Source organism: Oreochromis aureus, linkage group 11 (genome assembly GCF_013358895.1).
Source record: "Oreochromis aureus strain Israel breed Guangdong linkage group 11, ZZ_aureus, whole genome shotgun sequence".
NCBI classification, from domain to species: domain Eukaryota; kingdom Metazoa; phylum Chordata; class Actinopteri; order Cichliformes; family Cichlidae; genus Oreochromis; species Oreochromis aureus.
In genome coordinates, this window is record NC_052952.1 from 15,048,028 (window position 1) to 15,065,083 (window position 17,056).

At 42.0% G+C, this 17,056-nt stretch overlaps 1 protein-coding gene across 2 annotated transcripts in view; it reads left to right on the top strand.

The window, feature by feature from the left end:
* The window catches only part of zfpm2a (zinc finger protein, FOG family member 2a), a 120,670-nt gene that overhangs the window by 47,527 nt on the left and 56,087 nt on the right, over nucleotides 1–17,056 (top strand). For both annotated transcript variants that reach the window (XM_031740259.2, XM_039619798.1), the window contains one exon: nucleotides 9,509–9,633. In XM_031740259.2, coding sequence (XP_031596119.1) covers nucleotides 9,509–9,633 — 125 coding nt within the window. The remainder of the gene's footprint in view (nucleotides 1–9,508; nucleotides 9,634–17,056) is intronic.

Below are 17,056 nucleotides of genomic sequence, written 5' to 3' on the forward strand. Positions count from 1 at the left end.
CCACATAACAATGCCGGAGAAAAATCAGAACATTTTCCACCGAAAGATGGGCCATTTCCAAATCCTTGTGCCCTATCAGACAAATTAAAGTAAATCAAGCATGAAATGAAGCAGAAGAGCCCGGAGATAAGGCTCCTTTAAGTCGTTTACAGATTAGGACAGAGAGAGAGAGAGAGAGGGAGAGAGAGAGAGAGAGGTGCATCTGGTCTCTGGCAGTGAAGGAGGCTAGTTTCTCATTTCACAATAGCAGCCTGTGTATAGGATTACTCTCCCCTGTCACCGACATGAGGAGCAGTGGGGGAATAGACGTCCACAAAATGTGTCTAAATATGTCCCCTCAGAAATATTTTTCCAAACCGAAGAGGAAAAAACAAAACAACAAACCTCTCAGTGTCGACCAGATGTGACACGTGATAAGCGGGCATGTTGCACAGGCGCTTCGACCCGGGCGTATCGCTCTGATTTGTTTATTTCAGTCGCCCCTTCACCTTTTCTTTTGCTCAAGTGGCTCCATCGCCGCGCGGCTTAAAAATTCAAATGTATTCAGGATTGGCTGAGCTGCGTCACGTGACTGTACGGCTGTCAGCTCCTATGCGCATGTTAAGCACGCCTCGGATCAGGTCTTTGGGGAGGTGGGAAGAGAAGGATGTGGTGGTGGAGGTGGTGGTGGTGGTGACGCGGGTGTTGGTGGTGGGGAACATTGAACAAATGATATTCACAAAATGTGATTTTGTTTTTAATGTCGCTGTAAACTGGGTTGTTTAATATGTGCGTCGTACTTCTATTTTCTGTTTTACATCAGCAGATTAATTGCTGTTTTATTTTAGCATTCGCAAATAATCAAAACATAATTATGGAGCTAGTTGTTCATGGAGGAATGATATTTTACAGTGCGCACACAGACACAGGCACACACACACACTATAACACCTCATTCATGCATGCACACAAAATGCAAAGAGGAGCTACCCCTCCCCATACCCCTCTAACACACACATTCACACATACACACATCTCCACTCTCACTCACACACACACACGCTCCCCTTCTGCACACCCACACAAGGCAAGGGTGCGCTGCTCTTTGATGCCGCCCGTCGAGCTCTTGCCGGATTTTGTTTCACTCCTTTCCGTGTAGCTTTTCTGGGAGTGATGAGAGGTGGGCTCGGCTCCGGCGCTCAGCCCGCTCCGAGAGAGACGAAACCCGGCCCCCGTCGCCGGGTAGCTGCTCTCCAAAGCCGCGACCTTGACCTTCCCGGCCCAAGTCTTAGGTTTAGCTCCTTTATCACGCTATCTCCAGGCATTTAAAAATACTCCTGAAACTCAATGATTTAACCCGCTTTTACGCTGTTCACATCAAAACTGGATGAAAAAAAAAAAAAAAAAGCTTAATCCATCTTATCTGTTGACTGTCAAACTGCTCCGGCTAAAACCTACTCACAAAAGACAACTAGGTCACCCAGGAAAAAGAAAAAACTGAATTCCCTGTTACTCAGGGGAAGTTGCAGGCTGGTAATTGACTTGGGAGGAGATTCAGGAGTACTTTAAAAATAGTATCCTTGTCAATTAACTGCAGAATATCAAGAAGGTGGCAATGTTTACTTGTTTTGCTTGCTAACAAAAAAAGTTGTTAAAGTATTTTTTTACACGGCCATATTTTTGAAAGCAATCTCCACCTATATTTATGGAAAAATATAACTCTTTATGACACGGTTTGTGACAAGACTGAACCAACAGAACAGCATCTTTCTTTTGCTCCTAAAATCTTGTTATCCTTCTGTCTCGAGTGCGTGCATTCCCTATTCACATACAATCACTTACTCATCCGTCCTGACACACTCAGGTAGAGTAATGTCCTTTTGATGGTTCTGAAATTTTAAAGAAAAGCATTTAAAATAATCAGATTCCAGCATGAGTGGTGTGTGTCCTCTAGATGTTGTCGGCGATACGGCGATATCTCTGCGCGAGGACAGTCATTCTTTAAGTTTTCCCGTCTCGCTTTACATGCTATCAATCGAAATTGCACTGCTTCTCTAAAGATGGATGTCTCAGAGATTGTTGTCAGCCAGCCTCCTGCTAACTTCGCCTGGCTTTTGATGAGACGGCGTGCTTGACAGCTGGTATATTTCAATTGTTCAATGACACCAAACACCAGTCTCTGTGTTGATAATGTACTAGAGGACTGAAACTTTTGTGTGTGTGAGTGAGTGTGTGCACACATGCCGCTATACTTTTCTAAACTTTCCCTTTTTCTTTGTTGTTTTAATTGCTGCAGTTTAAAAACGATATCAAAAATCATGAGTATGAAAAGACCCTTAGTCTTGGATCCCCACATAAACACATGTCCAGTATCCCTAGGATTACTTCCACAACTTGAAATAAAGTGGCTACCTCTGTGGCTGAAAGCTCAACCCACTTAATTTAAGTTCCAAACAGAGTGCATTTCCTCACTTGGCCACTAGAGGCCACCTCCAAAAGCGAACCAATCCCCCAGACTTTTTTCTTAACTTTTTTATATTAAGACTTAAAGATATTTCACTCAGTAACAGAGACAAACCCGTTTTCAGTACTAGGGGCCAACATAGGTGGATGCAGCTGGCATCTGTTTTGAAAGCTTCACCTCAGTTATTTCAAGTCATCGAACTAGACTACTAGATACATTTTCATGCAGTTTGAACACAAATGAATAACTGCACTAACCCTGTCCAAGAGGCCCGTGCTTCAGTTTTGCTGTGTGAAATTCTCACAAACAAAAGGCTATTTTGAATGTGACTTACTAACTAGCAGGTATCTGTATCTGTGCGATACAGCTAGAAAGTCTACAGATGCCAATTGCTAACCAAGCTAACTCTATGTCCACTTTTTACATACAGTCTATGGTTACAGGTTACCATGGAGCCTGAAAACAGGGAAAAAACTATTTGGGAAAACTGAACTAAACTAAATCCACCTTGAAGCAGCTGGCTAGGTTTTGCTCTGCTTTCCATCTTTATGACAAGCTATGCTAACTGGATGCTAGCTATAGCCATAAACTTGAGGTAGACTGAATGCAGTAGGTACTCATGTTAATTTTGGTACTACCACACCAAAGCTAGCGAATGAAAACAAGTTTTATTTCATATGATGTTTCCTTCCTTTATACACTACAAAGGTAATATTAAACAACAATATCCTTAAGTAGTTTATGGTTTCCAAAGTGTATGGATGTGTTAAGTGTATCCATGCTGGGTACACATAAAGCAGTAGCATGGTGCACTTGAAACACCCATCCACAATGCTACCTAAGCAATTCAGCGCAAATAAAAAAGCCTTTAAAAAAATGACAAGTCAACAAAAAAATATATGATTTTAATTAATTGTATTTATTGAGCAACAGTAATTTGTAAAATGTAGAACAGCAATTGCATACGCACAAACATTTAATTGTATTTCAATTCATTATTTTCTTTCAATTGAGCAACTTTTCAAACTTATTCATTTAAAGAGCAATTGCAAACAGTAATAATAACACTGGAGGCTACAACCACATAACAATAGCCTACTAAACCATTAAAAATAACAGTACTTCATTCATCTACTGAATTAGGCTGTCACTTCAGTCATTCACAGTGGTGGCATATTTGGTTCTGGCTTCAATCAGCGATTTTTACATTCAACCACATGTATGACTTTTAACCAGCAATGTTAAACAAGTTAACCAAACACTATTCAACGCAATTGGATTCTACCACAGGTACAGTTGAGAAATTGCATCTCGTTTTTAGCCAGCTGGCCACACTGCACATTTCTCTTAATTGTCCATTAACCTTGAATGACACTACGGCATGACATATGTTAGCCTTTAAAGCACAAAATGAAGATGACAATGATCCCGTTTCAAGTTAAATAGTGAAAAAACCACATGGAAATGACATGGTGACATGAAATACTTACCTTACTTACGTGGACGCTTGCCTACTTCAGATTTCCCACATTCAAACAGGATACTCATGTGCAGGGCAAAAATGCCTGATCTGACTTGTTGCACATGTACAATTATTTGAGGTTTTTTGACTGTCCCTCTTTTTCAGCTGTACTCGGTCTACCCTAAAAGGCAAAAAACTAAGAAAGCAGATAAGATGCTCTCTTTATTTTAAACAAAACCTCTCCCCAGCCTTAACAATGTGTGTTAGCTGCCTCACCTTAAACATAATTATTTGGCGCAGCCTAAATCTAAGTCAGGTTAGGTTTTAGAGCGGATATTGTAAAAAGCATAATGTGTGCAATCAGTCATCTTATCAGGAGACTGAGTTGAAACACCCATAATTACATCTGTCTTTTTTTAAAACGGTACTTCGTGGGCATTGTTGCATGTATCAACAACTAGAGGCTCGGAGACTTCCATCCAAACGACCTCCACAGCCTCCCACAGCCACCCCCTAGCCCCCTGCTCAGCCTGTGTGGAGTGTCACAGCTAAAATGCCCTAATCCCTTTGGCTTGTTTAACTCTTTCCCCTCAAGCCATCCACTGCCTGAAAACAAGCCTGACCTGAAGGGGTGAATCCCCCCTACTAAGCCCTCTCTCCTTCACCCCCTCCACACTCCCACCCCCCCTCCCGCTGTGGCCAAACCCAGCAAACGTTCTCCCCGCTGCTCAGGGCCAAGCGCGGCCACATGTAGGCAGGGTTAGGGCGGGTTTGGGGAGGGTGGAGGGGCGGGGTGAGGACAGGGGGAGACGAGGTGGTGCTGGTGGTGGTGGGGGTCCGCAGTTGTGTTAACACAAGTGCCTTTCTCAAAGATAATAGCGTGGGCTCTGGGTTATAAATGATGCATTTTGCTCACTTGGACCTGATAATAGGGTTTGGGTAGGATGGGGGAGAAAGTTCGTTGCTCTCTTATCAAAGCTCTGTGACATTTCTCCTTCAGCTGTAAAATTTCATATCACATATCTGCTTTAAAGATGTGGCACCTTTTGTTGAATTGATGCACTGCGTTCCATTTCACCCCATATGCCTCCCTCATGGTATATTAATTTATAGCCCATTTGCTGGCTCTATAGCATGGCCTATCAGTGGAGATGACTTGGATTCAGTGGGACATCTGTGAATTGCCACGCACAGGTTATTGAACTTTGAACAGCAGCCATTTGTTTGCCTTGATTCAGAGGCACCGCTTGATATCAAGAAGGATCGCCTGCTGTGCGGTGCTCAGGCACGGTTTCCCCTCTTGTTTCGACTCTGTCGTTCCTTGTTTTTCCCTCAACATCTGCCTTTACTGTTAATATACTCGCACTAACTGGATAAAGGTGAAGTAGACCACAAACTGGAATGGCTGTTTTAGTGCTGCGGGTAATTTCTTTTCCTCAAAGTAAGTTTGTTCTTTGAACTAGTTACAGAAGTTAAATTCACATGGAAAATACCTCGAGCGGATCCCGGTTCTTTAACAAATGTTAATATGCTTCAGCGAGATGATGATGATGTCATTTGTCATTTCTGACCATTAGCAGAGGCCCCACTCCGGGCCAGAAATTATATTAAGAAAATTCAGGTCTGAACGTCTTGTGCATTAATAGAAACATTTGTACTAAAATGCGAATCAGTCATTGAATTTTAAAGTATAGGGTGGACGAATATTTCAGTTGGAGCCTTGAATTACGGACAGATGACAAATTAAAGGAAAAAAAAAAAACACTGGGTCACTAGCACAGCTGCAGTGATTCCTCAAGTCTTTTGAACTGTCTGCAGCTCTTCTTAAGAGATGTTTAGTTATTTTAGTGTTTTCACAGTGATAATGACAAACACTGTTGGTCCAGAATCCCCCTGTAAACCAGTCAACCATTTGACTGGTAACCTCTCCTGCCCTATGGATGTGTACATGACCATCATGGAAGTGTGTCTACTCCAATCTAGGAAGAAATTCTTAAAAGTAATCATGAAAAACACAAAGTTGGATTGAATTTCAGATCCTCCTCCCTCCAAAGGGACAAGTGGGCCTAGATCACTCTAGGGAAATACTCCTGTAATTTGTAAGTCAAACCTATTGTAATCTTCTAGAAATTCACAAAAAAATTACTTTTAAACATGCAAAACTCGCATAACAAATATCATATCAAATAAAATAAGCACTATGCAATCAAACATAGTATGAGGAAGTATTTATAAAGTGATATGCAAGAATTACAGAGCCTGGACAAACAGTGGAAATCAGTGCACTCTAAGCCTGTCACTATATCAGGTTATCTTAGTCAGCAAATATAAACAAAATCAAAAATAATCATATCTGTATCTTTTTTTGTCAAATTGATTAAAAACCAAATTCAGATACACAGAAGGTATGAGACAATCCATACCCATAACTATACAAAACCACACAAAAAGAATAATTTACAAATTTATCACATGTGCATTATTGATACAATATCAATAAACACAATCTTTCATATTCAACACACTTACTGCCGGTACATGCTTATCCTCACACCCCTAGCGCAGCCATATAAAACACAGCTTTCGTTTTGAATGTATTAACCTCTGTGAACGTCGTATGGCTGTAATAAAGATCTGTAACAAGCTAATACAGAATGTAATGCAAATGTGAAATTGTCAGGTGGTGGAATGAGATCATTTTCCCCAACATAATGGAGAAATAAAAAAAAGGGGAATTGCATGTTAAGGGATTGTTGAAAAGAGTTTCATTAGATCTAATAACATTATTCAAAAGTAGAAAGTGGCAGTTCACCTCTGTCTGTCAATGGTCCACACCCATTTATTCTTCACATCATAGCAGGCTGGCATCCTGCCACTGAGAAACTCATTAGCATTCAGTCGTACACCGGAGATGGGAGAGAGGGAGACGAGGTTCCCCATTTCTTTGCACCGGAGCAGAAAAGAAAGACAGGACACACATGCACACATTAAAAAAACAAAAAAACAAACAGATGCCAGTGTGGAGCATCTTGGGTGCTATCTGAGGAAGATCTCTCCACACAAAGGGACATTCATTGGTCTGCCAAGTATCTGTGGAGTGCAGGAACAGACCCTGGAGTCTAGCGACAGATGATGATCTTATCGAGGGAGGGGTGGTGGTTGGGTGGGGGTGGTGGTGGTTGTGGATAAAGGTTGTGGTGAGGTTTTGGTTGGGGATTCGGAGGGGGGGGGGCTCTCGAGCCACATCACGAGCTCATGTTTTGCCAAGTGTGTGGCATTTGAGAATTGGATGATGAGGAAAACACTGAAGAGAGAGAACACAGGCGCTGCGTTTGTTAAATCTCCTAATAGCCCATTATGAGCTTTCCTCTTAGTTCAGTCTGCCGCTCGCAGTTTGACGGGTTAAACAGTATGACTTCTGTATTTGTTCTAAATTTATTTGTAATGAGTATAGGTAATAGAGTTGGGATTTGGGGGCTCGTAAGAAATTGAATTATCACTGTGACATAAAGAGTTTATGCAACCGTAATTACAAAAGTTGTCAGCAGCTAGTAGTTGATGACAGAACACATCTGTCAATATTATTTATTTATTTATTTTAGTTTCTTTTTTTTGCCTTGCAACATTCACAAACCTGTAAATGCCCATAGAGAACGTACAGACAGCCCATGAAGGGGACTCATTATTCATCCATGGGTGTTTTTGTGGAGATCTTCCACTAGTATCTGCAACAGATGTGACAAGCCATCTGTGAGCCAAGGTCCTCAGGCAACATTTGGTGTGAGATGCACACAACTGGCACCTAAACATGGTGGACCACAAACCGCACAAATTGAATCGTACCCTCTTTACCCCCCTCCTCTTTCTCACACCTAACGTTACCCGTTACCCCCTTTTTTTTTCTTTTTTTTTCTTTTTACTCCAATCACCCCCCCATCCACCCAGAGAAGAGAAAGAGAAGGAGAAAGGAATCAGAATTGTTGGCTGGGGATGGCTTGAGCTGTGTGTCAAGCGGGGCTAAACAGGAACTTGCATCCAAGCGGTTAAAGGCCGTGGGTCTTATCTGAGGACAAACAGAATGCATCAAGCGGTGGCTGTTGCTCTCAGTGATGACGACCAGCTGTGCACCAATGTTTAATTATTTCTCTGTAATGAGCTTACCCACCTTCCACTGCAGCACCAGGAGGACAGCATGCAACAGCAGGAACAAGGGAGGAGGGGGGGGAGGCAGAGGATACAGAGGGAGGGTAAGAATGAGATAATGTAGTCCAGATTATCTTGTTTTTATAAGGTCAATTTCATAAATATAAGTAAATGTCCAGGGCATCTGTTTCAAACTTATAACAGAGGTTTGGTCTGGGGAGTGATTTTTTTTTTAATCAGAGGTGACGTTTAGCTTTTTAATGCCGCAGGTGCGACTGTTCTTGATGAGTATATGATCGCCAAGGCATGATTTTCTACTGGGCAGTAACACGAGCCCGATGTTTCAGTCATGTTTATGCATGCAAAGCTTCACATAAGCACACATTTCCATAGAGCCCTAACGGTGGAGCACAATAGCCGGCCACTGATACATGGTTGATATTTACAGAGTAGAACAGGGCTGAATAGGTCATTATACCACATACACATCGTAAAGTTCACTGATCACTTCAACCCATTCATCGTGAACTAAATGCCCCGAATACCTTTTAGCCTCACGTGTTAACAAACAGGTTATGAGACACAGTGTTAACAACACATGTAGACTTCTGTTTGTATATTAATAACACGCATTATGATCACTCCTCTGGACACACTCGGGTATATTTACCATGTTTGCTTCGTGCTGATGGCCCGAAGCTGACCCGAATTTGCACCTCCCAAAGGTCACCTCGGTCTTATTTAAAGAAGTTCTGAAACATGACTCACGCCTGATAAGAACATTATTTGAACTGCTTGTGTCCATGGAGACTATAAAACGAGACCAAATGTTGCTACAGATGTTTGAATCCAGCAGCACTTCTCAGAATTGTCAAGGCAACTAGTTAAGAGCTGCATACTTTGCCTTTGCAACACACACACACACACTCAGAGAAACATCCTCCTCTGTAAACTATGTCACAGTTTGCTGTGAGTTTTATCATAACTGTTTGATTAATCACCACGTCAAAAAGAGTACACTGAATCTAAGAGATAAGATAGCTGGGTGGGTGGGGGGGATGAGTGCTGGTAGTACTAACAGTGCTATCCGTTTCCACTGTTAATTAACTGAAGATCTGCACAGCACTAACAAGGGTCCTGCCTTCCCGGAACAACAGAAATAGGGCTGCCACTCGCTGCTCTCACCAGCCAGTAAGCCTGCACTGTCTCACAGAGATTATCTCTACACAAGACACCTTTCAAGTAGGGTTAGCACACCATGTGTCTGAGGAACACCATCAGATGGATGCTCGCTTGATTTGCTTATCCACTTTGAAGCTGCTTGGATTTTAACCTCCACTGCTTACTGTTTTTTTTTTTTGTGTGTGTAAAACGATTGCACATGTAGGTTTAAACCAAAATGAGAATGAATGAACATAGCATTATGGCTGACTGCTTTGGCGTCTGGTGTGTTTTTTCAGGAGAGCTGGACGCATTCCTTAAAGATGGTGAGCGTCGTATCCACAGCCGACAGCAGCTCCCTTTGGGGACAACATGGGGACCCTTCGAGGGGAAGATTGAAATGAGCACTGACAACTCTACACTGGTAAGTTCTCGTTTGGCCAGTTACTGTAAAACGTTAAACATTTAGCTGTAAAGCATCCTTAAAATATGAGCAGAACTCACTAAAATGATAGTGCAGTCTATATTATGAAATAAAAGTATGATTTAAGAAGTGAAATGAAGATAAAGTGTCAAATAAATGTTAATTAAATGGGATCAGGCTCACTGTTCCAGAGTCCTAAAAGAAAACAGTGAGTCAGCTCTGCTCTCTAGTCAAAATGTCAATGTCTCAACACTTCAGGGATCTTTGTGTGCTTTTGTTTAGAAGGGAAAGGGAACATTTCAATAATCAAAAAGTGATGCAACAAAGGCATTCTGGTACCTACGGTGAATTATAAACGAAACAGTCATTGAAAGCAATAAAAACAAGACTGAGCTTCAGTACCACATTAAAGCTGGGCCAGTTGTCATCTGACAATCAAGATTTTTAGCTGCCTGCTAGATTTTGCTGTACATTATAAAATAAGTTAAGGTCCAAGATTGAAGAGAGCATTTATTTAGTCAGGCCGCAAAGTCAAGCTCAGCTGTAGTGGAGGCAGATTAGGTGATCTGCAAGCCGCTTTGCAACCACAGACAGTATAACAGCTGGATGTAGCTACCCATTGGTTTCCCTGTTTTTTAAGCTTTGATTTATGATTGACATGCCATTATCCAATGAGTGAGCACTGGCTTTTTCTCCTTGTTGGAACATGGTTTATCCAAGATTTGCAGAATAGATATAATTTTACCAAGAATGAGTGACTACAACCAACTATTTTCACTATAGTCATGCTGACTTAAATAATAATTGTATTTCATATCCAGATTTGGCTAAACAAAACTGTATGATATATTTTATAGGCTTACTGAGCCATTTAAAATGATGCATACTTTACAATGCATTATTGTTATTTTTGTAAGAATCCATTGGGGGCTCTATAGTGAACTAAAGTGACAAAGGTTGTTATGCTACTTGTTTGTAGTAAAAGCCTGTTTTCTTATTGCTGAGTCATGTCATGATTAAACTTAGGTCACTAAATTTAGTCAAACTTTGCCCTTAGCAGCCATGGGGAATTGATCACTAGAAAGTTCTACAGCTAAGCCCGTATTAATGGCATCTCCCCTGACATTCGAACCTACCGAGGTGACTCTTTTGGGATCCAACTGGCCCCCAACATAAGCCTTTGAAGTGCATCTGTTTTACCCCTTTAATCTGCATATTTTATGACAAAACATTTTAATTGGTGGATTTGGAGCTCAGTCCAGGCCTCAGTTGAGTGAAGTCACAGCCCATTATGTTTGATGTTACTCTGCACACAGCAGCTTTATATCTCTTGTTTCGGAGATCCCAGCAGAGGCTCGTGTTGACCTGCTGCTCTGGTGGAGGGACAAGCCCTCCGTGGGTTTGATATTCCATTCTGCATTTGGATTAATTAAGAAATTCCTATTAAAGTCAAAACCAGCCTTACATTCATCTTGTTTAAAAGGAGAAAAAAAACATAAGAATAAGTCCAGGAGGATTTCAGACTCAGAGGCCATGCCATCCATTCTCCCAGATTCCTTAAACGCATAACTTTATTAAATCATTTTCGGAACACTTTTGACTGCTTTCTAAGCTCCCCTCATGGTTTTGAAGTCATCAGTGGCTTTAAATAACTCAGGCCGTATTATAGCCATGAAATATGGCTTCTCTCAGGGTAAAGCCAGTTATCCTTGGGCGGAAAAGTGATTTGACAGAGTAACACCTCAAGTTGCCTTCCAAAGTAACACACTCCATATATTTCTCGATGAGCTGCTGCATGAATTTCACTGAAAGCCATCCAAAATCAACCTTCAACTGTCCCTCAAATGACCCCCCCTACCGCCTCCAGACTCATCGAGTGACGTCATATAAAGCATCTTCTTGAATTGTTTGCTCGTTGAGCTTTTCCAGCAGATAAAAACTTTACACATTCATCAGACTCGCTGCTGAACAAGATGCATAAACTGATTGTTGCTCTTGGCTAGAATGAGAAGTTCTTAACGAACTACCCTCTGAGGAATTCATCACTGCTGTACAGATGCTCCTTAGGTTGTTTTTTTTTTTTTTTTTAAGCGAGCAGGTGCTGGTCATCACCTGTAATAGGCTGTGGAGGGGTTACAGAATATGCCAAAACTCTATCGCAATTAAAAGCAGAGGAAGAAGCTCTTGCGCGTTGCCTTTAAGGATCTCATGTGTGTCTATTCTCATGGGAGCCCTTTCAATGCTTTTGCTACTTGCCCTCCTCCTCTGCTAAGTTTCATCTCTCAAATGGGGTACTGGCTGTTAGCAGCTTCTCACTATCTCTCATTAAAGGCTAGGTCAACCCAGCTGGCATGTTTTGTTTTACCAAGCCTCCTTTTAGGGTTCAGTGTAACTTTTTACTTTTGTTTTTCCTTTTTTTCTCTTTTTTTTTTTGGTGCAGAATGAGCCAGAAACTCGAAAATTGTAGTATTTTGTACTTCACAAGGGATTGGTCTCATTTACAGTACCGTAAGTTTATTTCTTTACTTTCAATTCAAGCTTCTACTTATCGAGCCGCTGCATTGTTAAACGAGCAGCCTTTGGAAACGTCCCTGCACGCAGGGCTGCATTTATCTCAGTTATTTCAGCAGGAGGCACGAGAGCTGTGCAAATCTTAAAACATCTAGACAGGATCAAATCTCTGATGCCTCACCTGGAGTGAGAAAAGTTGAAATAACAAATGTAAGTGTGAGGAGAGGGAGAAGAGAAAGGGGAGGGAGGGGGTAAAAGAGGCCGGCTAGTTTTGATGCATGTCAGGGTGGCCAGTGCTGCAAAGCAGGGTCAGAAGGGGGTAGAATGCGTTTGAGGTAGAAATAAAGCCTTATTGCTTCGTGGGTCTCTACCGCAGCTAGAAGCCACACTCAGTCATTCTCATGAAGTGTGACCTCCATACACTATTAAATCTCCTTTTACTCTCTTAGATTTTTCTGAAACCATAGAGGTGAATGAATTACCCGAAGGCAGTCAGGTATGTGGCAGGAGTGACACCTCTCTCATGCTTGAAACACATGACCCGCTAGTGAGATATTGATAGAGCCGCTCTAAAATCAAACATATTTTATTCCATCGTCCAGACGCGTCACTTAAGGTATGACTTTTTAGAGGTCAAGCTATTTTTGTTGAGCCGCAGCGTACGGTGGGCTCGTAGGTCCGTTTCTCAATCCTTGGCACGACGCCCAGAGCGGGACTAAAGTGCAATGACTCCTTAAAGTGGCTTACAGTAAATAATGAAAATACAGTGAATATAAGCTGTGTTTGCATTAATCTGGACAGAAAGATGAGCACTTTGGGCACATGAAGAGCCATTTAAGTGGTCGGTGGGGGGGTGTAATGGTCCCTCGTGGAAGCACACGGGAGCTGGCGCTGGAGCTGGCCGAGCTGCCTGTGCCTATGGCGTGGGAGTCTATGTGCGTTTGGCGGCTCGTGCACGACAGGCCTCAGTAGCTGAGCAGAGTGATGGATGATGCTGAGGAAGAACAGCGAGTGGAGCGTTTCATGCAGTTGTCCAGGCACGCCAGTTTAGAGAGGTAGAAAGAAAGAATGAAAGGGGGAGCGAGCGAGAGAAAGAGAGTGAGTCAGAGGGAGAAATAGCAGGAAAAAACAGAAGGGAAAAAGCGTGACAGGAAATCTGGGCATCTGCAGGACAGAGATAGGGTCACATCTCGACCGTTTATCAAAGAGGAAAGCAGATTTCACAGCTGATGGGTCGGCCGTGGCAGGTTTGTAGACCCCAGGGGCTCAGCTTGGCATGAGGGACTGGAGTTGTAGTTATTGCTGCTGCAGACCTGTTAACACAATCACACTGCACTGTGTTAAACACTGTTAAATGTTTTCTTGTATCACTCTTAGATCACTTGCAGGCTGTATAAAGTTGAACCCAAATATAGAACCAGTTATTATTTTATTTGATATTTTAAAAAAAATATCATATGGTTTTATTATGATGGTTAAACTGCACTGCAAGGTAGACGATAGTCTGGCCTGTAAACTGAGCATCAGACAGGGCAAAGTAGAGGTGGGCGGATTGATCCAAATATCGATAGTATCGATACCAATGTTGGTACTGATATTGGATCGATCGATCAATACTTTGTGTCTCTTCACTAAGTCAGTATGCAGTTCACTGTATAATGACCTATTCCTAAATAAATTATGTATTTGGAAAAAAATATACCTCAAAAATGAGGTATAAAGAACGTCTGAATCACATCTATTTCATTTCCATTTCAAAATGCATGAAAAGCTGAAAGGTGTGTTTTGTTGTGCTAAGTAAACATTGTGGAAATTCACAGTGATTTAGTGGTGATTAAAGAATTTGCAAATTGATGATGATTCATCTTATAAATCATGACACGCTGCTCTCCTCTACAAGCTGTCTTTTAGGTTAAAAGTATCCGTATTGGTATTGGTCTCGGAAATACTGGCCCTGTATTTACTCGGATACCAAAATTTGCACCATTGTACTATTGCGAAACGAGGGAAGGCAGAAGGGGTCAAACTGAGTAATGGACAAAAAGTAAAACAGGAGAAATAATCTAAAAAAGACTAAAGCACCCGTGAGTTGGCTCAGAGCTCCTGTTGTTAGCTGCTTTGCCCGCTCTGTTCCTCTTCCTCCTCCTCTCCTCCTCTCTCCTCTCTCTCTGACTGATGAAGCTGCCAGAGCGCCGTCTCATCCCTCACTTCTCTCACTGATCAATCAGACCATTAGACTCCAATTACAGCCGCAGCCCTGGTGCAGGTGAGCGACGAGCACATTCAGCCGCCTGCCGACAACGCCTCCACCCGGCTTTCTCACACTCTCCAAATTAACGCAAATTAATAGTGACACTCAGACATAAATGTCTGCAATCGGGGGGCTAAATTAACAGTCTGGGTCGAAGCTATTGAGTAGCAGGTGTCTTTAAAAGCGGTAATTACCTATGCTGGACAGAACCGGGAGGAGAAGGTGGCCCACGGTTTGCCTGGAGTAAGAGGCCTGGCCCCGGTGAGCCTGGCTTCCATTGTAGGTGTTAATAATTGATTGGGAGGCAGGCTATTAATGAGCAGCAGATTTAGAGCTCTGTTGTAAATGTGTGTTGATGAGGGTGTTGCCGCCTCTTGTACAATGCCATACCAATGCTAATTACTGGGGCTTAGTCAAGGTGCAACTGTAATGAGTCTGGATTCAATAGAATTCTGCTCTTTATGTGTTTTGAGGGCCTTTTAGTACAAATTACACAGTAATTAAATTGCATAAGACTCGCCTAATTAAAGTTTCAGATCTGTCGGGGAGTTGTTTTTTTTTTCTTTTTAATCTTGCTTTCTATCTTAATATTGTCGTATGCTAGTTCAATTTGCTGTGAGCTTAGGTTTATGATACAAACATATCTGCTACTGTAATCTCTGTTTCATACAAGGTCCCTAATACAAAGAGAACGATTTCAAAGACTGCAGGCAACAAGGACATTATAAAAGTCAATAAGTGCTACAGGCTAATTAAGCACAACAAGAATAGAGCCCGATGTTATAATATTACCCTTGAAACATACATCATTGGAATCATTCTGATACAGTGTTTCGTATGTATATCTACAATATCTGAGCCTCGGTGGAATTGTTCTCTTTAACCTCTAGATTAAAAGCACCTCAAGGAAACAGCTAGCATTGGAGAACTATTAAGTGCGAGCAAGACAACTTCTGTTACTCTTTATTTTGCCTTATTGTGTCATTTAGAGCTGTTAGAGGCACAAAATGAAGCCTTAATTAATTCTTTTATGTCCGCTGGTGTCAAGTCTCACACTGAATCGGGGTCAAAAATGATATTTTAGTTTTAAAAAAGTGCATGAGAACGTAGCGTTTAATGCCTGTGCGCTTAGACATGGCGCCATGTTTGAGTGCACTTGAGTGTGTGTGTGTGCGTTTAGGTCATAGCGTTTGCACGTTTGTGAATGTGCTGGTGTGTGGGAGGGCGCGTGCATGCGCCGGAGACTGCGCGCCACTTTTGGCTGTGAACAGAGAGCTTTAGCTTGTAACTACAGAAGAGCGAAAATGTCAAGATACTGTCCTAATTTTCACCTGGGACAGAGAGAGGCAGAGGCTGTCAACCGATGGAGTGTGATTATAGTGTAATTTAGTACAAGGGTAGGAATATGTGGCTGTGCAACCAAACAAAAAAAACAGAAGAAGCAAAAAAAAAAAATGCTCCAGAAATTATTCAGCCCATCACTCAAGCCATTTATCTCACCCCTTTTGCCCACCCTCTCCCTCCAATATGTTTATTGTTAGCTACCCCTAAACTTTAACAAGTGGTGGTGGATTTTTCTGTTTCAGAAATTATATTTTTCTTCTTGTCATTGCTTCATTAATCAAGAGGAGGCATTCTGAAAAATGTTTTGTTTTGGAGGCTGCAATCTATTTTGTGTGTGTGTGTGTGTTGTAGTTAATCTGCGCCCGTGGCAGGTTTCCCCTCCGAAACGCAGCGCTAAGCAGCGGTATCGCAGGCCTATTGTTGTAGCCTCTGTCATAGCAAGGAGAGCCTGATGCAGGCCTGGGCTCGCCTGATAAGGAAAAGAGGATTCAACATGGCTGGAAAGGAGAATCAGTGGGACTTGAGAGTGGAGTACGGATGGGGCAGATGCGCTCGCACACACACGCATGCAGACGCACACACACATACGTGCAAAGTCCCACAAACATACAGAATGATGCACGCGTGTTCTACACACATACAGTCACACATGAGCCGACACACACACACGTATACAAACACACACATACAAATCATCACCATCATCACACTGGCACATGCCCAGGCAATTATTTACAGTAACATCCAATTACATATGCAAGAAGGCACCCCAGGATAGGACCTCTCTGTAGCTTAGCTGCTAAATCACATACACACATTCACACGCAGCCTCAGATATGCATGCACACAAACAAACAAACTATTAAAAAAAATAAGAAAAAGAATCAGAAGTCATTTATGTTTGCATTTAAAGGTGGCCGGCACTTTCTATCTGAAAGTCACACTGTCTTGGATGTGGTTTGTGAAACGGCCGACATTATCGGGACTAACAGGATTTGAATTTCTGTGTTGGACACACAAATAATTTTGGCACGGAGAATGTGGCTTCATCTAATGAAATAATGGGCCCAAATTTTAGGCGGAGAACCAATTTGTGATTGCATGCATCAATTATTTCTTGGGTTTAAACCAATATCAGGGCTGGGGTCTCTTCAGATGGGTAAAATGGTAATTATCTGGCCTGTTTTCCCTTGCTCAATGTCATCCATATATTTATCGATGGCATTATCAATGGTTTTCATGTTCTTACATGAAAAGGACCAAACATCCAAGCTCGTTCCATTGAAGTAGCTTTTTAAATCGGGGCTTTTTAACACA